The sequence below is a fragment of the Bos mutus genome, chromosome 29, assembly GCF_027580195.1.
Source record: "Bos mutus isolate GX-2022 chromosome 29, NWIPB_WYAK_1.1, whole genome shotgun sequence".
Taxonomy (NCBI): Eukaryota; Metazoa; Chordata; class Mammalia; order Artiodactyla; family Bovidae; genus Bos; species Bos mutus.
In genome coordinates, this window is record NC_091645.1 from 25,321,925 (window position 1) to 25,344,596 (window position 22,672).

Here is a 22,672-nt window from a genome sequence, read left to right on the forward strand (position 1 = left end):
TTTTGTGGGTATCCCTTTCCATTTCATATTCCAGGTTTGGGATCCTCCTTTGGACCTGTTAATCTACAGATTGATTTAATTTATACTTGCAGTAATATTAGTAGCAGCACCAACTTGCTCTATAGTGACTGTGTGCTGGCCTAAGTTATGGTTCTGAGGACTCGTTATTAACGGCCACTCTTGAACCCTGACAGGATGAGTGAGGTTGTGATGGAAGGAATGTTCCCAGTTTATGCAGAAGGCACAGGGGTACTCAGTGAATGGCTTGCACAGACACCACCAGGACTTGAACCCAGGCTCTCTGGTGGACGGTGTAGACTCCTGACCACTTTTTTTTTTTTTTTTTTATAAATTCTTTTATTTCTAAATTTTAAAAAACCTCCCTCCTCCCTCCCCATACCATCCCTCTGGGTCGTCCCAGTGCACCAGCCCCAAGCATCCAGTATCGTGCATTGAACCTGGACTGGCATCTCATTTCATACATGATATTCTATGCAGCCTTTGAGAGCCCTATACGGGGCACACTGGCAGGGCCTTTAGTCCAACCCTCCTTCCACAGGAAAGACCCTGGGGGCCAGAGAAGGGAGGAGATGTGAGCTGGTGACAAAGCTAGACAGAGCCCCAGAACCCAGGCCCCCAGGCGCCCCCCACCCCCAACTACCTCCTGGCTCAGTCCCAGCCTCTGCGAATTTCCAGAACAGACTAAATCAATATAGGGAAGCTCTAGCGGAACAGAACAAACCCTAGTCTAGGAGGTAGTGAGAGTCTAGCAGTAGTGAGAATCTGCTGCTCTGGGATTTGACAGGTGACTAGATTGGGGTGGGGGTGAACCCTTATGGACAGGTGTGTCATCTCATCTCAGGCTCAGAAGACTGTACTCCTTTCATTGTGATACTCTCCCCTGGCATCCTACCCAAATCTTAGCTATAAAGTGCTTTACAGTTGACATAGCACTTCACATCTGTTTTCTCATTTGTCTTCCCAACAATTCGAGGAACTAAGCATCTTTACCCCCATATTACAGATTGGAAAACTGAGGCTTAAAAAGGCCATGTGCTTTACAAGCTTACACAGCAGGTTGGGGACAATATATATTCAAACTCTTGCTGGCCCTGCTGGCTAGGATGTATCCCCTAGGGAATTTCTTACTGTCTGAGCTGTCTCCTCCCCAGAACATGAAGCACAGAGAGGACCAGGCAGCTTAAGGGATGCAGGCAAGGGTGGCCTGGATCCTACAGAGGGAGAGAGCCAAGGCCTCCCAGTACCATTCTCTTCAGCCTGGGTCCTCACCTTCCTGAGTGGGCCACAGGGATGGGTCAGTGTTTTGCTTCTGGCAAGGGAAGAAGGAACTTCCAGTCCCAGAAGAAATGTAGGTGCCCTGACATTGGCCAGAGAAGGTGGGCCCACACAAGAGGGTTTGCACATTCAAATCCCAGCCTCACCTGTCTCCACTATCTCAGACCCTCACAGCAGAGTATGTCTGACCTCACCAGACCCTGACGACCCTCTGAGTTCCTACATCAACGCCAACTACATTCGGGTATGTAAACCCATCCCAACAGTCTCTCCCTAAAAGGGAGGCCCAAGTCAATGGGGTCCATCCACTAGGCTTGTCCCTAAGTCTGTCTGGTTCCTGCCAGCCCCCGGGGAAGAGGCTGAGTGGGGGAAATGGGCCCCAGGAGCACAAGTGACCCTGATGACCTGGACTTGGCTGGTCACAGGGCTATGGTGGGGAAGAGAAGGTGTACATCGCCACTCAGGGACCCATCGTCAGCACGGTCGGCGACTTCTGGCGTATGGTGTGGCAGGAGCACACGCCCATCATTGTCATGATCACCAACATCGAGGAGATGAACGAGGTAGGCCCCGCCGGACCTTACCAGGTGTCTGCTGCTTGGTGCCCTGTGCCAAGCATCTTGTTTCCGTGTTAATCCTTTCAGCAATCTTGGGAGGGTGGTATGTTCACCTTGCTGCCTTGCCCAGGGAAGGAAATGTGAGGCTCAGAGAGGTTAAGTCAGTTACTCAGAGCCACACAAATAGTCAGAGGCAGGGCCTGGAGCTGGCCTCTCCACCTCCAGCGCTCAGGATCTTAAACACGCTGCTCCGCTGCTGCCCAGCCTGCCAGGGCTGATGCTGGCTACCTCCATACTCGTCACAGCCCATTTAATTGAAGTCCCATGAAGGTCCTTCAAACTGAGTATTACTTCCATTTTCCCGGATGAGGAAACTGAGACTCAGAAAAGGGAAGTAACTTAACAAGTGAGAAGCTGAGATTTGAGCTCTCTAACTGCAAACCTACTGCCCTGTCTCCCCACTGGCCCGGGACAAGCACTGGGGAGGGTGTGGTCGGGGCGCTGGGAGTATCTCAGCCTGATCTGGGCCCCTGCAGAAGTGCACCGAGTATTGGCCAGAGGAGCAGGTGGTATACGATGGCGTGGAGATCACCGTGCGGAAAGTCATCCACACTGAGGATTACCGGCTCCGACTCATTGCCCTCAGGGTGAGGCCTGGGGCAGGGCTGGGCTGGGCTGGGAGGAGGGGGCACTCCACAGCCAACGGGCTCCCAGAGGCCGACATAGTGGGCCTCTCTCCAGGCTTTACTGATGAGCAGGGATGAAGGGAAAAGGGGGTGAGTGATCTTGCAGATCAGAGGCAGGACCAAATTCTCAGTGCATTTCTTATCACTGGCATCTGTCCATCCACACTGTCATTCATAATGTCTTCCAGCTCTGCTTCAAATGTACCCAAGGCCAGGAGTGTCTGGAAGAGGGGGCTTCAGCAGCTTCCATTTTCTGCCTGGAAACATCCCTTCACCTGGGATGCTGGGCTTCCAACCTGTAGTACCGAATCTGTCCACTAGAGGACAGGCGCTTTTTGGTGCATTTGGGTAGCACAGGGAGGTTGTGGTTACAGGAAAAAGAAAGAGGACATAAAAATTATGACCAGTACAGAACAGCCCAGAAGAGTGTGGGGAGGTATCTTCCCACCCTGAAGATTGTGCTTATTCCAGGCTCAGCATAATAGAGGAGATTGTTCCTTTGGAGTCAAGAAAATCAGTGCATTCTGCTTTTGAGAAATCTTATGACCCCTGTTTGGGGAAAGTGGTACCACTGTAATTATCCCAAAGTCTGGAAAAGGTGCCAGGAAGCTGACATCCTATCCAGAAACAGTCAGGGAGGTCCCCTGATGCTGGCAGCCACAGGGTCTGAATAGGGTGTCAAGGGCATGAGACTTGTTCCTCTGAGCTGCCCCCTCCCACTGGAGAAGGTGAAAGACAGTGTGTCAAGGAGAAGTCAGCCCCTCGAGGACAGTGCCCAGTAAGCATTTCCAGGATATAGGCTTGCTTGAGGGCATTTCAGAGGTAGAGGACAGAGGCTGTGGTAGCTGCCCATGGAGCAGCTTCCTTTTTCCGCTGAAAGAGAGGCTGGGGCTGCCACTTCTTCTCAGTGATGTGGGACTGGTAAGGGAAGAACTGGGACCACTGGGCACTTACTTTTGTCCATAACCTTTACAAGCACATGCCCTGAGCCTGGTTCTGGGTTGGGTACTGGGAAAACACAGAGCTGTCCAAAGCCTGGACTCTGTCCTCAAGGAGCACCTATAAAATGGTAAGTACTGACCTAGAAATAAGTACAAGCACAGAAGGACATCTTGTCACCCAGGGTGCTCAGGGAGGGCTTCCTGGAAGTGGTGTTGCTGAATGGGGTTCCGAAGGATAAGAGTTGGCTGGGGGGCAGACATATGGAGAGAGCATTCCAGACAAAGGGAAACTAAAAGTAAGGGCACAGAAGATAGAACAGCTCTGTGTATAAATGTGCAGGAAATGGGGGAAGCAGAGGTTTGATCTACAAACCATTTGGAGTGCAAAGGCATCAAGTACAAGTCCTCAGGAGGAGGACTTGGGCCTGGAGAGGTAGACCCTGTACCATGTGTCTTGTTTGCCCGACTGAAGAGTGGGGCAGGTGGGTTTTAGTTTTAGAGCAACGATAGCTATCAGAGCATTCTGAGCAGTAGAAAAGCATGGGCTGTAGACAGGCCTTTTGGACCACTGTGGATCTGGGTGATCAGAGAGGAGGAGGGGAGGGCCCCACACAGTTGAGAGACGGTAAAGAACAAAGTGAAGGTGGTGGTGGTGGAGAGGGTAGCACTGGGACACTGGCTGGGGGGGACCAGGGGCGGTGGTGGGCAGGAAAGTATACTGAGGCAAGAGGAAGGGTCCCAGGGCTGTGGGGGTGACTGGGCTGTCTGTGAAGGGGCGACCAGGAAACAGGAGTGAAATGGAGAAGGGGCTCTTCACCTCTCTTGGAAGATCCTGGAGTCACTAGGGCAAAACCTATGTGAAGACCAGTGCTGACACTGCTCACCAGTCCCCGCTACCCAGCTGGCTTCAGGTCTCTGGCTGGTGCCACTGGGCTGTACGGTGTAGATGGCAGAGGTCCGAGGTCCCACTCCCTGTGGCCTCCCTCCTGTGTTTCCTTCTCCCCTCCCATCTCCATCTCTGGGCTGGTTTCTGGGCTCAGTTCACGTGTATCTGGGGTGGGCCTCTGTCTCCTGGACAGAGCGGGACGGAAGAGCGAGGCCTGAAGCATTACTGGTTCACGTCCTGGCCCGACCAGAAGACCCCAGACCGTGCGCCTCCACTCCTGCACCTGGTGCGGGAGGTGGAGGAGGCGGCCCAGCAGGAGGGGCCCCGCTGCGCCCCCATCGTGGTGCACTGCAGGTGGGTCCTCCCAGACACCCACTGGAGCGGGGCGTGGCTCCCGGGCGGCCCCGCCCCTCACCCCCGTGCCCTGGGCCCTCAGCGCAGGGATTGGGAGGACCGGCTGCTTCATCGCCACCAGCATCTGCTGCCAGCAGCTGCGGCAGGAGGGCGTGGTGGACATCCTGAAGACCACATGCCAGCTCCGTCAGGACAGGTCAGCTGAGGGTGGGGACTGTGGGGAGCTGGGGGGGGGCGGGGGAGAGGGCAGCAGAGAGAGCCTGATCTGTGCATAGCATGAAGGTTAGGGGGACACAACCCACGGGGACCGACCTGTGGACAGATGGGTGGAGAAGCCGGATCCAGGCAGTTGGTAGCTGGGATGCAGAGGGGAGAGGAACAGAGCTGGTAGACACAGGGGCAGAGGCTGAGAGTGGAGGGTCATGCCACCTCTGTCCCCGCTGTCTATGCCAGAGCCAGGAGGGACAGGAAGGGCAGGTGGAAGTGGCTGGCTGGCCAGGGCTGACCTCTCTAAGCTGCACATAGGCCCTGATGTGCCTCCCAGAGGACTGGCACTCTGTGGGTCTGGGGGCGGCTCCGCAGCTGTTCTTCCATGACCCGGTCCCTTCATCTGCCGGGTAGGGGCGGTATGATCCAGACGTGCGAGCAGTACCAGTTCGTGCACCACGTCATGAGCCTCTACGAGAAGCAGCTGTCCCGCCAGTCCCCGGAGTGACCACCCACCCTCCCGAGGTCCTCTGGTACCTCCCAGCCTGAGTCGGGGCCCTCCTCGCAGCCACACCCAGGGCCCTGCCTCAGGTCCCGGCCTGCTCACCGTCCCTCCCGCTTTCTCTCTTCAGTTTGCTCCCCCTCCCCCGCTGCCTCGGCCGGACCCCTACCCCGCCCCCAACATAGCTCTTCCTACTGTACATACTGGGGAGTGGGGAGGGTGGGGGAGGGGCGTGCCAGGCCAGGCCTGAGGCCCCAGGGCCTGACCCAAACCGCGTGACCTGGGGCCTCAGTTTTTAACGACGGTTCCACTGCTACTTGATCCAAAACGTTTCCCTGCTGCAACTCCACGTGTCCTGCTGCAGCGTGTTCTGTCTGTCCATCGTCTCTGCTGTCTGTACCGAACACTGTGTCTCCTCAGCCCTGGAGAGGGGTCGTGAGCTCCAGCCCCCCAGTGGCCCTGGCACAGGTGCCTGCCTCAGGCCCCCAGCCCCGCTTCTCCCAGCAGACAGGTTGCACTTTGCCCCTAGTTCCTGGAACCAGGATGGGAAGGAAGGGCCTGAAGACCCCGGAAGTCAGGCACAGGAAAGCCCTAAGGGGTTGGCAGAAAGATTCAGCTGGGGAGAGGTCTCTGGTTGGGGGTGGGGGAGGAGGATCGCATCCAGGGGGACCCCCAGGTATCAGACGCCCTCAGCAGGCAGTGACTAGCCTGTGGGGCAATGGTGAGAAAGGGCACACATAGGGGAGAATGAACCCAGGGGGCCTGGGCCACGGTGGGAGATGGGGAGCTCTGACGGTAGGGTGGGAACTCGGCCCCAGATCCGTGTGAAGCGTTTTTCTGTGTCGCTGTGGGAAACCCCTCCCAGAAGTCTCACCGCGTGTAGCTCTGCGTGTGTCCTGTGTTCATGCGTGTGTTGAGAGCCCGTCAGCAGGGCGTGCATGACTCTTTGGCAACATGTGTTATCTTGGAGCCACGTGTTTTTATTGGTGACTTTAAATATTTATTCCATGGCAGACAGAGACATTTGGTGTCTTTTTATAATTTGCTCATGGTCATTGAATAGAGCAATAAATGGAGCATTTTGAGCAAAACTAGCTTCCTGTGTCTGTGTGATTGCCTCTCCCCTCTACTCCCTGCCTCCCTGTACCCCCATCTTCTTGCCCCTCCTACTAGTACAGATGTGCGTGCACACACAGACACACCCACGCACATCCAGGCCCTTGAGATCCCTAGTGCCCCCTTGTGTAGGTTGGGAGATGGCGTGAATCCACATTTGAAATTCCAAAGTCCACTGAGCATAATTCTCACTTACCTGCACCCTCGCATCCAGCCAGGAGCCAGGGGCCCTGCGGAGCCACAGGGACAGATGTTGGAGGCTTTCATAGAAGGAAAAGTGGCTGGCAGGCCACCATCTTCGACAGAGGAGCCAGAGATGCCAAGGCCAGAGCAGGGGGACCTTCAGACTACACAGGCCCCTCCCTGTTGGCCAGCCCACTTATTTGCCCTTCAGGTCCCAACAGCAGCTGCAGCCCAGCAATTTGCCTTGCAGGGCCTGGGCTGAGAGCAGTCCTGCCCAAGGAACCTGGAGAATCTGCCCCTAGACCAAGATCCTGTGCCTTCTAGACACTCCCACTCTATTCTTACCCCAGCCCCCAGGGATGCAGCAAATGCAGCTGTCCTGCCCCTGCTGACAGGTGTGGGTCACCCCAGGGCAAGAGGGAGTCCAGGGCAGGACTGTTGACCAACAAGCAGGTCCTTACAAGGTGGCAGAGCCCTGAGTGGGCTAGTCAAGGGTCTGGGCTGCAGATTTACTGCAGACAATGAGGAAAGAACAGAGGAGTGGCTTAGACAGAGGTCCCAGAGAAGGGGGCCTCCTCTCCAGCTTCTCTCCAACAAGAGGATGGGCCCTCCTACCCCTCTGCCCCGATCAGGGGGTTGAGCAGCAAGACTGGGATGGGGAGGAAGAGCTAACATTTCCCCTTCTTTCCTGGGGATGGCCCCGTGAGGCCACTCAGGTTGTGCAGGCACCAAGTGCAGAGCACGGCATGAACAGTGCTCCCTGGGCTCTCCCCCAGTCACCCGCTCCTAGTCTCTGGAAAACACAGACCTGTTGCTTTGCTCCCCAAGCCCTATTGGACACACACACACTACTCTGAGCCCCTCAGCTCAGAGAGGTCCCGCCCAGCAGCAGTGAGAACCCAAACCTCTGCACAAAGGGACAGAAAAAGAACCCCAGGAACACCACGCTCGGCCACCTGCCTGCCCAGACCCCTGCACTTCCTCCAGCCCTGGCCCCAGCTACCCCCCAAAGCAGTGTGCCAGCTGGCTGGGGCAGCTGTGGAGCCTGAGTAAGGGATCACCCCCAGGGGGCCAGACATTTAAGGAACCAGTGACTCCGGGTGGTCACATTGCTGGGACAAAAGAAAAAGGAGACTGGTCAGGCTACAGCCCAGGCACCAGCTGGGTCTCCAAAGTCGTGGGTGGACACAGCCTTTGAAGGTTAGAAGGGACTGGTGACACAAAGGTAAGGCTTCCCTCTTTCCTGAGGAAAGGGGCAGAGTCTGCTTTCTGAGCCCAGAGGGGGACAGCAGGAGCTGGGGCTGGGGAGATGTCTCCAAACCCGGAGGGACCAGGTAGAGAGGTGTCATCGGATGAGGGGGCAAAGTTTAGCCCCAAACCTTCTGGCTTGGAAGAAGGCTTTGGGGTCCTCTGGAAGGGCACTGGACTGGGAGTCAAGGGGCCAGGATTCTAGTCTGAGTGACCTTGGACAGGTCATTTCTCAGATGTCAGTTGCTCATATACAAAAAATTGGGGTTTAAAAACTGCAACTCTGTGGCAAAGGAAATGGCAACCCATTCCAGTATTCTTGTGGAGAATCCCATGGACAGAGGAGCCTGATGGGCTGTAGTCATCAGGGGGGACAACTGAGCGATTAACACTATGTTGTACCTAAAGATTCCCACATGCCACGACAAAAATCAAAGATACCATGTGCTGCAACTGAGACCCAGGGCAGCCAAATAAATAAAAATAAGTATTAGAAGAAAACTGCCACTCTGGTTAAAGAAAAGATGGTATGTACATCTATTTGATGGAATACTGTGTAGGTGTTAACAAGAATGGGAAAACTTCATAAACAGGGATGGAAAGACCTCCAAGGTGTACAAAGTGAAAAGAGAGCTGAATAGCTTGTATAATAGGCTACGTTATGTATTAAAAAAAAAAAAGAGGGGGAGGATGAAGACAAAAACATATTCAAATTTGTAGGAAAGAGCTCCAGAAGGAGCATAAAGACCACAAGTGGTTACCTGTTGCGGAAGGCTGGGAGATAGAGGGCCTTGGGAGCAGGAGGGAGCCTCTTTACACGGATGTTTCTATTGTTTTGTTTTTTAACCATGTGATTGAATTACCAACTCAAAGTTACAAGAAATAAAGACTCAAGCTCCGTCTTTATCATATCGGAAAGGAAAGCAGAGCTGTAGGAATGTGCTGTCATTTGTCTCAGCATTCCCCCAATGCCAGGGCTCCCCAGGGCCCGGCAAGAAGATCCAGTTTCCTTCCAAGGCCGGCTCCAGTGTGGCTTAGTCAGGAAGTTCCTTCTCAGGTCTGACTTCATTCCCTCCTGATGAAGCCTCCAGCACTGCCCCACCCCACCAGTTCCATGTAGCTATCAAAAGGTATCCTCAGCTCCCTCTGGGCCTTGCTGGGTTCACTGGGTAAGTCTAAACCCTATCTCCTCCCCCTCCAAGGATCTGGAATGGTTTGGGGTTACATAGTCATTGGTTACATACCCATTGGTCCTTGTAGCCAACCAGGGAAAAGGAGATACCAAGGGAAGAGAAGAGAGGCCAGAGGGAAGAGGCTTGCCACCCAGCCTCTCCTCACCCTCCCTGTAAACAGTCATCCAGCTTCTCCCCACCCCTCCCTGTAAACAGTCATCTCTCTCTGTGTTCACCTGCTCTGTCCCTTCCCCTACCCCGCTGTGGGGACACACACACACACACAACATCTCTGAGTCTCCCTCCTGCTCCCTTCCTTATCCTTCACGGCATCATCCCTTCCTGGTCCTCCCAGGTGAGTGCCCACGCCTTGTCACCATGACGACCATTCACCACAAGCAGATGCTTCAGGAGCACGTGTCCATGGAGTTCTCCAGCTCTACCACCCACATGCAGACCTTCTCCTAGACAACCAAGATCGTGGGAGGCAAATAGAGTGGGATGGCTGGTAAGCGGGTGGACTTAGGTAGAGGCAGCCTTTCTTCCTCCCATCTTTGTGACCAATGGGCCCCTCAAAAGCCTGAGATACCACCAACAGCCCTCCCAACCTGTGCTTCTAATCTGTGATTTGATAAAGCTAAGCCAGCAGGATGCTTGCCCACAAATGCTATCTCTAGGAAAACAGGAAAAATCAATCACATGGATATGTGTAAGTGATTGAACTCTTAATTGCTGGAGATCAAAGCCATAGGCAAATGCACAAATTTCTGATGGTAGAATTTCAGGCATGGAGGAAGTTAGGGAGGTAGCCGCCTTATCTGTTTAAGAATAATGCTGGCCCTGCTCTACTTAAGAAAGAGAAGACTTGGGCTGCCAGTGGAGAGAGGATGAATAGATAAGCCAGTGACTTGAACTTCCAGGTGTTCAGACTTGGGACCAGACTTAAGGGAGGGCAGAGCCAAGGGAAAGCTGAGAAATGGTCTCAGAACAGAACAGATTGCTTTAGCCATGTCTCTAGAGGAAAGTGATTCCAAGATGACAAGGGACCAGGATATCGAATACCTGTCCTCCCAGTCATCCCTCCTCAGTCAGTCCTCTGTGCACAGAGGTCAAGGCCAGAGAAGCAGCAACTCCCCCTGGCCAAGCGAAGCATGTGTGTGTGCGTGCTTAGTCACTTCAGTCGTGTCCGACTCTCTGCAACGCCATGGACCATGGCCAGCCAGGCTCCTCTGTCCATGGGATTCTCCAGGCAAGAGTACTGGAGAAGTGTTGCCATTTCCTCTCCAAGTCAGGCATAGCAAGTGGAACAGCCAGGACTCAAGACCAGAAGCTGCAAACTCAAGTGACTATAATTTGTGATTCTCAGCCCTGATGGCACACCAGAACCACCTTAGTGTACAGGTGGGAGGAAAAGGGAGTAAAAAAAACAGTGACATGTGAGTCTTACCTCAGACCGTTAAATCTGATAGTGTTTTTAAGATCTCCAGGGACCCTGATTTGCAGCCAGACTTGAAAACCACTGTCGGATAGCGTCCAGGAGGGAACATAAATGCAAAAAAAAAGTTTGAGGTGAATTGCCCAGAATGTAGCCCATTGAAAGGGACAGCCCCTCTTCACCTCCCACTGACTGTTGCCATGTAGGAATATGCGTCTAGTGTTAAGGATCCAGAAATTAGAATTTTTACGTGAAATCTCTCAATTTTTAGATGTAGGGCTCCTTTATGTTTAAATATTAAAGGAAAGGAAAATGAAGTCACTCAGTCGTGTATGACTCTTTGCCATCCTGTGGACTGTAGCCTACCAGGCTCCTCAGTCCTTGGGATTCTCCGGGCAATAGTACTGGAGTGGGTTGCCATTTCCTTCCCCAGGGGATCTTCCCAACCCAGGGATCGAACTCGGGTCTCCTGCATTGTAGGCAGCCGCTTTACCCCCTGAGCCACCAGGGAAGCCCATTTAAACATTGGAAAGGTCAAATAAAAAACATCAGTAGACCAGCTGCAGCCTGTAGACCTCTGGTCACTGGGGGACCAGAACTTCCAGGAGAGGAACCCAAAGAGACCCATAAAATCTAAAAAAGAAATCTCCTTCTAAAAAAAAGGGCGGGGGGCGGGGGGAGTGCAGAGGGGGAAGTAGAATGCAAGACCTTGACTCAGTAAAGATTGTAAAGATTGACCGACCACTGAGGGATGGATAAGGCTTTCGCTCCCCTAGTGGCTGGCATTTGCCATAACACAATGACCCGCCGACTGTAAGGTCCTCCTTTCTTGGCCAAAGCGTTTCCTGTTCTCACTGACCTAAAATGCTCCACTGTCCCCTCGAGAAAAGGTCCCAGGCTAAGCTCTGCCTGGAGCCCATTCTAACCTCTCTCGCCTGTCGGCACAGAGGAAGTGGTGGAGAGGAAGTTCTCCAGCTCCACAGAGTTCTTCAGCTTGGTGACCCAAAGTTCAAACATCTCTGCTGGCGAGAATGTCCCGGAGTTCATGGAGAAGCCTCAGCCGGTCGCCTCACCCGAGGGTGTGTCCTCCCAGAGTCTCCCCAAGGCCCCGGGCGCTTCCCTTTCTATCCCAGTGCCCCAGCTCCTCGCTGCTGCTGCCACCCCCGCCATCGTCCCCCAGTACACAATCACTGGTGGAGACAGGCCAAGGGTCTCTCCCCAGCCCAGAGCTGGGAGCAGGTGGAGATGCAGCTTCCAGGCTAAGGGGCAAAAACAGGTGCCCACTGCAGGGGATAAAGCCGTGTTCCGAGTCCAAGCGCAGGGGAACCCCAAACCCAATGTCTCCTGGGAGAGAGAGAATGGCATGCCCATCAAGGAGTCTGCCAAGATCTTCTACAACAGTGTGAACAAGGAGCACGTGTTGAAGGTGCCAGGGCCAGTGACCCCTAAGGCCAGAGGCCAAGACCCTGGGATGGGCCCCAGGTCCTCTCACAGCCAAGAGATCCACAATGGAGACCCAAGAGCTGGGAGATGAGAAAAGGGGTTCTCAATGCCCTACCGGAGGAGCAGGATAAGAGAGGCTGAGTCAGGAGCTAGGGCGTCCTTGCCAGAGTGAGCAGGGGGCCAAAATTAGGGGCAGGGCAAGGCAGAGCTAGGGCAATGCCAGAACAAGGAGGGGGCAGGACCAAATGGAAAAGAGAGAGGTTCCAGCAGGTGAATGAGCCCCAGAGGAACGTGAGACCAAAGCTATGCCCATGGCTAGAAGGGAATGAGACCAGGGGACCTCAACCAGGCTGAGGTGAGGTGGGATCTGCACGAAGGGAAGGGCTAGTCACAGAGTGGAGGTGAGAGTGAGGATTCCTGGGCTCTTCAGGGGAACATTCCAGAAGAGCAATGCCAAGGGCCGATCATCCTAAGGTCTAAGCATCTTCTGCAGCCTCTGGGTCCAGACCCTTTGAGGAAAGGGCGGGATCTCTGGGGGACCTAGGCCTATAATTACTGGGTCCAGACCCTTTGAGGAAAGGGCGGGATCTCTGGGGGACCTAGGCCTATAATTACTTCTGTTCCTAGATCTGCCCTGACTTCCCACTGTGAAAAGGACAGAGCCTCCCCTCTCCCCACCCACGCCAGTTGCTTCCTTCCCATCAAAAACCCATCATTGGGCCTTAGCACCCCCCACAGTACACACAAGCTGCCCCAGAGCCCCCTACTGGCCAGCCACTCCTTACACTCATTCAGTCAGCTCATTCAGTCAGCAAGCCCTTTCAGGAAACCCACTGGTACCTAAGCACCTTTCTGCAGGCGCCAAGACAGCCTTGTTCACCCCCATTTCCTCAGGGCTCAACCCAATACCTGACACAGAGGAGTAAGTCTGTTAAATAAAGGAGCACTCAGCCCAGTGCCAGAAACTGCAGATAAAGTCGCAACTCAGAGGAAGTCCTTGTCCTCCAGGAGCTCACAGCCAAGGGGGAGAATCCCATGTGGAATCAGGCTTCAAACAGACAGACTCACACTGACTGCTCCCTAGCACCTTCCAATCATAGAGACAGCTCAGTCCTCCACACATACATCCAGCATTCAGCTCCTCCCCCTCCTCCCAAAACACTGTCTCCCTTTGGTTCCCTCCCCCCGGCCTGACTGATCCAGCTGGAGTCACTGACCTCAGACGACTCTGACAACTACAAGTGCACTGCACGCAATGACCATGCAGATGCCATCTACACCGTGTCCTTGCTGGTGACTGAGGGTGAGCCAGTCCAAGCCTCCTGGCCTTTCCTCTTGGGGACCAAACTCCCCCTGTCTGACCCTGTCCCTTTCTCTGTCCTCAGGTCAAGAAAAATTGGATTTCAAAAAGATGTTGAAGAAGAAGTGAGACCGGGAGGCTCCTCTTTCCAGGGTGTGGTCCCCCCACCCTCCAGGCTTTCCAACAGGGCCCTGAGTTAATGGCCCAGACTCCAAGAATCCATGGAGTAGGGAGGGGCATCTCAAGGTTGGGAGAGCCTCCCTCTGTCTTCAGAGAAAGGCACTAAATCCAGGCTTGTCACCCACTTCCTTCCTTCCAGTGGACCCCCTGCTCCCAAGAAGAAGCAGAAGAAGGTGACAGATGAGAAAGAGATGCTGTAGACTTTTTTCCCCAAGGTGCCCAAGAAGGACTTTGAGAAGGTCTGCATGGAGTATGGTTTCACCAGCTTCCGGGGGCTGCTCAGGAAGCTCAAAGGGATGAAGGAAGTGGAGGTAGAGGTCAGTGGCCCTCAGGGGGGAGGGAGGCTGCAGGCCGGGGCTGGGCCTTACCAACAGTGCTAGTGCCTTTGGGACTCCTGGAGGCAAGGTCTCCTCACCCTGCCCATGCCTAGTCAAGGGCATGCTCTACTGCCAGGGCAGTGAGGAACTCAGGTCATCTTCCTTCCACCTCTTTTCTCTTGACTGCTCCCTAATATATTTGCATCGACTTTGGAATCTGACAGACCTGGGTTCAAAGTCCAGTTTTACTGCCTTATTAACTGGGTGAACTTGGCGGGGTAGTCTCTCCAAACCTGTTTCTTCATCTGCAAAATGAAAATTACTTTTGCCCTTTTCATTTGTTTTTATGTTGCTGTTCTCACTCATTCATTCAATCAACTTGTCATTGTGAAACATCTGCACCAGAATTAGAGGACCTATACACAAGGGGACCTCTGTACTCAGTAACTGTTCCTCGAATGGTGTTCCTTTTTCTTCCCTTATCATGTCCGTTTCCCCCTCCATCTTCAAGTTGTTCCATGTGGAGGGAGAGGAATGCAGCTACCTAATCAGCCTAGTCATTTGTCCCTGGAAGCTCAGAGGGCTTCTCCAGGCCTGGGGACACAGACTGGGCAGATTCAAGATGCTTCTGACACCTGCCTTTTTGTTATCATACTCCCTCAGGCCATCTGAATTCTGAAAGACATAACAGCCAAGGTGGACACCACGGTGGTCTCTGCCTGCATCATGGAGCTGAAGGACCCCAATGTCAAAACACCGTGGGTCAAGGTGGGGATTGGAATATCGTTTCTTTCTCTTCATCCCTTTCCTTCCAAGACCCTCTCATTACCCATAAGCCCTGTCCTCTTCTCCATCCCAGCAAAATGATGCCATTTGGCATGGCTGAAATGGGCTGGGAGCTGGGCTTTTTTCTTGGGTGTTCCACCGGTTCGCTGTTTGATTTGAGACAATTACTCTCCTTTCTCTATGCCTCAGCCTACCGATCTGAAAGGCTGAATTAGACAGTCCTGAAGATTACTGATGATCTGGACCTCTAAGAGAAAGCATCTAGTGAACTCATGCATATTAAGAGTTCGGGCTTTGGGAGAGGCAGGGACCCTGGATCCCACCAAGCCAGATAATGAGGCTAGAAAGATGTTAGGGGCCTCTGACTGTGTTTGAGAACCTTAGAAAGGTAGATATGGCTCCTTTCAGCTCAGGCTGGCCTTATGGAATGGAATAGAAATCTCCTCTTAAATCCATTCATCAGTTTTTATACCTAGTCCATGAGGCAGGATAATGAGCCACTGAGGATCTGGTACTTCCTGGGGAAGTATGATGTGAAGCAGATGGGCACCGAGTACACGCTGCCCATTACCAATGTGAACATGAGTGATGCAGGCACCTACAGCTTGGCTGTGGCCAACAGGTGGATGAATGCAGAGCTCATGGTGCTGGGCACGAGTGTGGGCACGAGGGACCACAAGGAGGACATGGTCAGGGTCAGGGCAAAGGAATAACCAAGGATGGGGTCCATGGGGATATGGCAGGAAGGACTGTGGGGCTAGCACAGACTGCATGGGGTTGGGCATTAACAGGGGAGAGAAACGTGGGGTCTGTGGATGGGACCATGAGATAAAGTGCCGTGGGGCAATGTGGCACAGTGCTTAAGAGTACAGCCTCTGGAGGTGAACTGCTGGAGTTCAAATCCTACCTTCTGTCACTTATGAGCTGTATATCTGGGACAAGTGATTCAACTTCTCTTTGCCTCAGTTTTCCCATCTGTAAAATGGGAGATAATAGTAGAATCTTCCTGTGTGAGAACTGGATGGTTGCCTTAATAGTGCCTGGCACATATGTAAAGTCACATAGATACATATTCTTTCTAAAATTGCTGTTAATGTTATTGGGAAGGAGACCATATGAACGTCATGGGAGGGGATTCCCATGATTCACGAGCAGAACAAAAGGAAGTATGTTTTCCCCAGCTGTGGGCTACAAGAGGCTAATGACACCTGAGTCTTTATGCTGCCTTCACCATCCTACCCCTCAGGAAGGACCAGGGATCAGCCCAAGGACTGCCCTTCCTACTTTTTGCTGCAGATAAGTCACTGAAGTTCTTGGGAGAGATGAAGCTGGTGAAGGTGACAGAGTGCCAGACAGCTGTGTTTGAGATCCGCCTCTCTAGGAAAGTGCCCGACTTTGTGTGGAAGTTCAATGGAAAGGAGCTGAAGAGGGGTGAAAAGTATGAAATCACAGTGTCTGAGGATGGTCTGACCCACACGTATAAGGTTCAGGATGCCAGACTCAGTGATGGTGGTGAGTTCTCTGCCAAGGCAGGATACCTGGTTCAGAAGGCCCAGCTCACTACTGACCATGAGTGTTTGGGCCAGAGCTTGAGTGGTGGGCTTCATGCCACAGCAACCTCCATGTGGGCATTCATCCCTCCCTCCATCCATCCATCTATCCATCCATCCACCCATCTATCCATCCATCCATCCATCTATCCATCTCCTCCTTGTAAGGTCCTTTGATGAATAGTAGAAAAATAGAGAGCTCTCCTCTCTGCTAACTCTTAGTCTGGTGGGAGACGTAGGTGTGGAAATGGAATTAGAAAAAAAGTTCTTAAGCAAGGAATCAAGACACACTAAGATCTTACTATCAGCTGGGAGATCACGAGCCAAGAAATTATTAGCCTTTATGGGTCGAGTGTCATATATTACAGCACATATCATATATTACATCTTGACTACATACATTCTTATAGCTAGTTTGGAGAGTTACACATGACGGTGAGTCACACATGTGAACCACTCTTGACACATGTGACATGGGATAATCATTGCTATGATGGAGACACAGAGACTGTGGGAACCCGGAGAAGAGATACCACCTTGCAATGTCAGAGGGGATGTGATAAGATGATGACAAAGCTTTACCAAGAAAAATGAAAAGGCATGCAGTTTTCAGAGAAGGGGCAAGAGAAGAGAACATTTTCAGCATGTGTAAAGGTCCAGACACCAGAGAGACAATGCAGTTATGGTTGGAGGGCCAAGGGGGCATTAGAGATATTGGCTGCAGTGCTGTGAGGAGGTAAAAGCTGTTGCCCTGTTTTACATATGAGCAAACAAACAGACTTAGGAAGTGAATACACTGCACAGAGTCAGCTAGCAAATAAGAAGCAGAGCTGGGAATTTCCCTGTCAGGTACTTCTATGAGTTGGGTACACACTTCATGTCACAGGGCCCTGTAGTTTCTGGGGTCAAAAAGAGGACCACAGCAGCATCTAGCTGCAGGAAAGGGTTGTAGGAGGTTGGGAGCAGAAGCAACCGTTCATTTGTCTGTCCATAGGCATCCCTATAAAATTTGTGATCACCCTCAAGAATGTGCACGTGAAAGAGAGGAGCCGTGCCTGCCCTGAGTGTGAGCTGACATCCAAGGATGTGACCTTGTACTGGAAGAAGGATGGGCAGCTGCTGGTGCGAAGCTGCACTGAGTTTGACCTCAGTGCCCGGTTGAAGAGTCACATGGTGGTTTGCGCTGGGACAGCCTTCTGCATCCAGGCCACCTTCTCTGTGAGTCATTCCTGACCCTGACCCCCAGATGCCCACCACTAAACCCAGATGGCTACCATGGCTGCCATAGCCTCTGCTTCTGCCCCTCGCCAGACCCCTGGCACCAGAGCCTAATAGGAGACTCCTGGACAATGGGAGGGGGCCTGCCCCCAAATACCACCCAGGTGACCCATGGTGCCATCTCCTGTCACCACCCAGGGCTCCCCACCACCCAACATGATCTGGCTGAAAGATGGCATCCCTACCAAGGGCCGGGAAATTATCACCAAGAGCAAAAACCACTCCCAGTTCCTCATCAACAGCACCAAGTGCTCTGACTCAGGGGTGTACCGCATTGAGCTCCAGAATGTGTCTGGAGAGGTGTACCATGACTTCCACATGTGTGTGGCAGGTATGACAATGAGCAGAGGCCTGGGTAGACATCTCTGCCTACACTCCCCTCTGCTGCTGGAGTCTTAACCACTGTAACGGCATTCCTTAAGGTAGTCAGGCTCCTTTGGCACCACAGAGCAAGACTGTTGGCTTTTGCCTTAATGGGCAGAGTTGTTTCCACTTTTTCCCAGTGTCTTGAAACCCCAGAGGCATTGAACTAGGACCAAGCCCTTGTTTCAGTTTCTGCAGTCCTATCTGGAGAGCTTCACAGCATATGCAGAGCAGGGTTAGTGAGCAGAGAGAGAGGCAGGAATAGGTAAGAGGCTGGAGAGACAGACAGAAATGAGTCCATTAAAAATTGGGGTAACTGGCCTGTATGTTATTGGAAATACTTACAAAGTATGTGATGTGGTCACCTAGAAAGCCCTTTTGGGGAAACTTCACAATCCCACGGTGTCACTGCCATATAGCTTCATTAGAATTCCTGAACCACAGCTGAAATGAGCTTCCTATTAATTTTTAGTTTCCCCCCAGATACCATTTAGAATTTTAATAATAAAGATGGTGGGTAAAACCTAAGAAAGAGCCTTTTCATCATCTTAAATCTGCAGGTTTTGAGGTTTAACACATTGTGTATTCCTAAATTTGCATTAATCACGATGCTAAAGAATATGTGAAACATTCTTTTGCATTGATGCATTTCCTACCTCCCTCTGTTAAAAGCATAACAGCCCCTCCAAATTGGGGTGACCTCTTAAAGAGAATTGGAAGCTTCATAATAAAGCCCTAAACCCCCAAGGGATGAAGGGGTGAACTTTTATTAAATGGGCACTTTACCCAAACATTATTATGATAGTTATTGTTAGCCTTTTTTGCAAGTGAGGAAATGGGTCTCCGATAGTAACTTGCCTAAGTTCACAGGGCTAGTAAATGACAAAGCTAGAGCTACACTTCATAAATAGTTTTGACTCCCAGACTCTGGCTGCCTGAGACTTAGAAGGTGAAGGTGCCCCATCCCATCTTCCTTAGGACTTGGCAGGTGGCTGGCACGGGGGCACGGTATTTCGGCGGGGATGTGGAGGACGATATTCGGGCACAATATTTCCCCAGGGAGGCTGATGGATTTTCAGACCTTTCCAGATTTTCCGCGGCCACCCACAAACCTACAGCTGTCTGAGGAGGTCACCAACACAGTGACTCTGACCTGGAACCACAGCCCCGACCTTCTGGAAGGCGGCGAGGTCCTCTACGCCATCACGGAGCGGGATGCCAGCACGGCCACCTGGCTCACGGCGGTCGACCACGTCTTCAGCAACAAGTACACGGTGACCGACTCGCTCCCCGGCAGGAAGTACTACTTCCGGGTGCTGGCCCAGAACGAAGCGGTGACTCCAAGGATACCTGCCTGGCTCGTCAACAAGGACAGGAGTGAGTCTAGGGACTTAGGGGTTCAGATCAGTGATCCCTGATGGCGGGGATGAAATAAAGATTGCCAGGGTTACCCAATGCTGAGAAGCACTGAGGTGAAAGCGCTAACGTCGGGGACCCTGGGAAGAAAAGCTGAGGTCTGGAAGCCTAGGGGAGGGGATTCCTTCGGGGGACTCTGAGGGGTGGGACTAACGTGGAGGTGGGGAGATCCCCTGGGGGCGGGGATGCCGGTAGGGGGCGGGAAGGAGGGGCGGGGATGGCGGTGCGGGACAGGGATGTGGAGCTGAGAAGCTGTTCCAGGGGAGAGGCTAACTGACGTCCTGATTGAGGATTCAGGAAGGGTCCAAGAAACGGGGATGACATCCAGAAACCCCGGAGGGAGGGGATTAAGGATTGGGATAGCTGCAGGAAACTTGAAATATGATTCAATTGGAGAGAGCAGAGATGGTGGAGACTGGGATGGCCTTGGGGAAAGCTTGGACGGGTGCGGGAGTTGGGGGTGGGGGGATGGTGGTGATCAGACACATGAACACCCGTGGCTGATTCATGTCAATATATGGCAAAACCCACCACAATATTGTAAAGTAATCAACCTCCATTAAAATAAATAAATTAATTAGGGGGTGGGGGGGAAGCCAGTCAACAGCCCGGTCCGGAAGCTGGTGGCGGAAAAGAAGTCCAGGATGCCCAGGTCTGGAAAAGCGCAAAAGCTCGCCGCGGACCTGGGTTTAGGTCTTGGAACCAGCAGTGTCATGGGGGTGGGAGAGTGACGAAGGGAGAACTTCAGGAACCACTATGAAGTCGGGGCCCTAGAGCTGACGGTGCGTGGGAATCTAACCCAGGTCATCGGGGTTTCGTGAGCTGGGTCTCCGGGGCGTCTTCCGAGCTCTAGGCGGGAGCGCGTGGGTGCGGATCTTGGGGTGCGCTCACCGCTCGCCACGTCCCCCACTCCCACCCCCACCCGACCCTCGCACAGTCGAGGATCTGAGCGCCAATCTGAAGCCTTACCAGCAGAAGCACTGGCGCCACGTGCCGCGCTTCCTGACCCCTCTCAAGCCGCACACCGTGACCCGCGCCTTCCTGGGGAACCTGCGGCCCACCGTCACCCTCTACAAGGGCCACGTCAACATCACAGCCAACTCAAAGTTCTGGTACAACTCCACTAGCAGCGTGTGCACCATCGTCATCCCCACCTGCACGCTCAAGGACAGCGGCGAGTACTGCGTGCTGGTGGAGAACAAGCTGGGCAAGGACTGCAGCAGCTCCAAGCTCACCGTCTATGGTGAGGGCGCCAAGCCGGCCTCCGGCCTCCGGCAGGCCTGGAGGTGGTGGGCACCCCCGGCTGAGTCCTACCTGGGGTGGAGGCGCAAAATGGCAGTCCTGTGGGAGGTCGATCCATTATTTTCCTATGGCTGACACTATCTTTTATTTAATCTGCCATGGGGTGGTGTACATATTCTCTAACTGACCAAAGTTCGAACCACTCTGCCATCTTCTCCATATCATTTGTTATGTATCTGGCCCCTGAAGACTTGGGAGTTGGCAATCAAGAGTTTGTAGTTTGCAACCCTTCAGTTCAGTTCAGTGGCTCAGGTGTGTCTGACTCTTTGCAAACCCATGGACTGCAACACGCCAGGTGTACATCACCAACTCCCCAAGCTTGTGCAAACTCATTGTCCATTGGGTCAGTGATGCCATCCAACCATCTCATGCTCTGTGGTTCCCTTCTCCTCCTGCCTTCAATCTTTCCCAGCACCAGGGTAGTTTGCAACCCTTGGTGGGCCTAAATATGCATTTGAAAAAAAAGCAGTAGTGATCAGGTCTAAACCAGACTTGACAAGCGCAATCTCTCTGGAAGGGTTCTAAAAGAAATCTTTTATATTGACAAAAATTTCAATATATTTTGATGTGCAACCAAGACAAAACTATACTGGTCCAGGATAAGGTTAGACAGGAGGCGCTGAAGCTAATAAAGGCTTCCTTCCCCCCAGGTGGTGCTAGTGGTAAAGAACCTGTCTGCCACTGCAGGAGAGGAGGGTTCGATCCCTGGCTTGGGAAGATCCCCTGGAGGAGAGCATGGCAACCCATTCCAGTATTCTAGCTTGGAGAATTCCATGGACAGAGGAGCCTGGTGGGCTACAGTCCATGGCATCACAAAGTTAGACATGATGGAAGCACACGAGGGAGAAATGATAGGAGGGAGGCCCTCCCTCTGCACACAGGTGTGCCATGTTTCTGCTCATGTGTGCACAGGCAGGGGAAATGCTTTATTTCCTACACATTCTACTGTCTTCACAGCTAGATAGCTAGTTGCATGAACTCTCTAAATGCAAAGATGACCTACCTTGCTCTTCCCCCTTTGCTTTAAGCCTCCTAGCTTTGTCATGATCCTTTAAACTCACCCCCCACCACCTACCTCTCCAGCCTCCTCCTCTACCACTCTCTGAAGTTTCCGTGGCATGTATTGGTGTCCACAGTCTCCATGGTTACAGACTGTAACTGTCCTGTTACAGATGTCTGTCTCTGGGGAAAGGACCATGTCCTGTTGCTGTCTCTCAAGTACTCAGCTAAGTGCCTGGCACTGAGATGATGCCTTCACAGTGGCTGCTGAACTGTGGAACAGAACCAGGCCAGGGAAGGCACCGTGGGAGACATCCAGCTCTCATTCCACAGCTAGAGAGATCCCTGACAACTTAATTCTGGTTGTAAGCACATGGGCACAAGGCCCTGGCTCTAACACTAATCAGCCATGTGACCTTGGCAAGCCACTCTAAGCTTGTTTTCTCATCTAATTCTTAAGGCTGTTATGAGGATTAAATGAGATACTGCATAGAAGTGCCTGGCACACTGCGTGGCATACATTAAATGAATAACTGGCAGCTCTTGGCCCCACACACTCGGCTGACCTTGGCAGACTGCAGCTGGGAAGGACTGAGGATCCTAGGCAGGGTCCAGCCCCTGGTTTCTGCATAGTGACTCAAAGTCCAGGAGTTTGGAGGCTCCCTTGTCCCTAGGGTCATTCACACTGACAAATACTTTCTTTGCTCTTTCAGACAAAAATGACAAGTCAGTTCTAGCATCTGTCAGAGAGTCTGCGGAAGAAATCAAAGTACCTTTTGTGAGCTCCAGCCCAGCCCAGGCATCAGGAGGACATTGTGATGTGGGGCTTCTTGGCCTGTCCTCTGTGTGGTCCCAGTGAGGGTAGCCCTGCATGCTCTGTGGTGTTTGTCAACATAAACATTCACTGAAGGGATGGGACATACACTGAGTGCGTGTGCCTTTGCGTATATTCCTGACCATGGTGTGCATCAGGGACCAAGGAAATGGGACTTGGGAGTGGGACGCGGACACTCAGAAGCCCAACCCCTGAGAGCCTGCTCCAGACCCACCCACATGGGGAGCGACCAGTCCCCTTCTGGCTGGGCCTTGCCCTGCCTTCCCCTCCTCCACAACTGCACTGTACCTTGCCCTCCCCTCAGGGCTTAACAGGGAAGT

General features: G+C 52.8%; 2 protein-coding genes across 5 annotated transcripts in view; both read left to right on the forward strand.

Annotated features, from left to right (window-relative positions):
• The window catches only part of PTPN5 (protein tyrosine phosphatase non-receptor type 5), a 58,875-nt gene extending 52,360 nt beyond the window's left edge, over window positions 1–6,515 (forward strand). For all 4 annotated transcript variants that reach the window (XM_070365095.1, XM_070365098.1, XM_070365096.1 and 1 more), the window contains 6 exons: window positions 1,461–1,540; window positions 1,722–1,859; window positions 2,390–2,500; window positions 4,560–4,720; window positions 4,803–4,916; window positions 5,342–6,515. In XM_070365095.1, the coding sequence (XP_070221196.1) occupies window positions 1,461–1,540; window positions 1,722–1,859; window positions 2,390–2,500; window positions 4,560–4,720; window positions 4,803–4,916; window positions 5,342–5,435 (698 nt within the window). In that variant the 3' untranslated portion in view covers window positions 5,436–6,515. The remainder of the gene's footprint in view (window positions 1–1,460; window positions 1,541–1,721; window positions 1,860–2,389; window positions 2,501–4,559; window positions 4,721–4,802; window positions 4,917–5,341) is intronic.
• Window positions 6,516–9,526: 3,011 nt separating this feature from the next.
• IGSF22 (immunoglobulin superfamily member 22) lies at window positions 9,527–22,376 on the forward strand. The gene is given in 14 exon segments (XM_070365021.1): window positions 9,527–9,635; window positions 11,531–11,662; window positions 11,873–12,009; window positions 13,230–13,329; window positions 13,412–13,451; window positions 13,646–13,823; window positions 14,487–14,591; window positions 15,098–15,260; window positions 15,906–16,205; window positions 17,112–17,377; window positions 17,576–17,768; window positions 18,890–19,177; window positions 20,154–20,459; window positions 22,231–22,376. Coding segments are annotated over 14 exon segments (2,463 nt in total).
• Window positions 22,377–22,672: the final 296 nt, after the last annotated feature.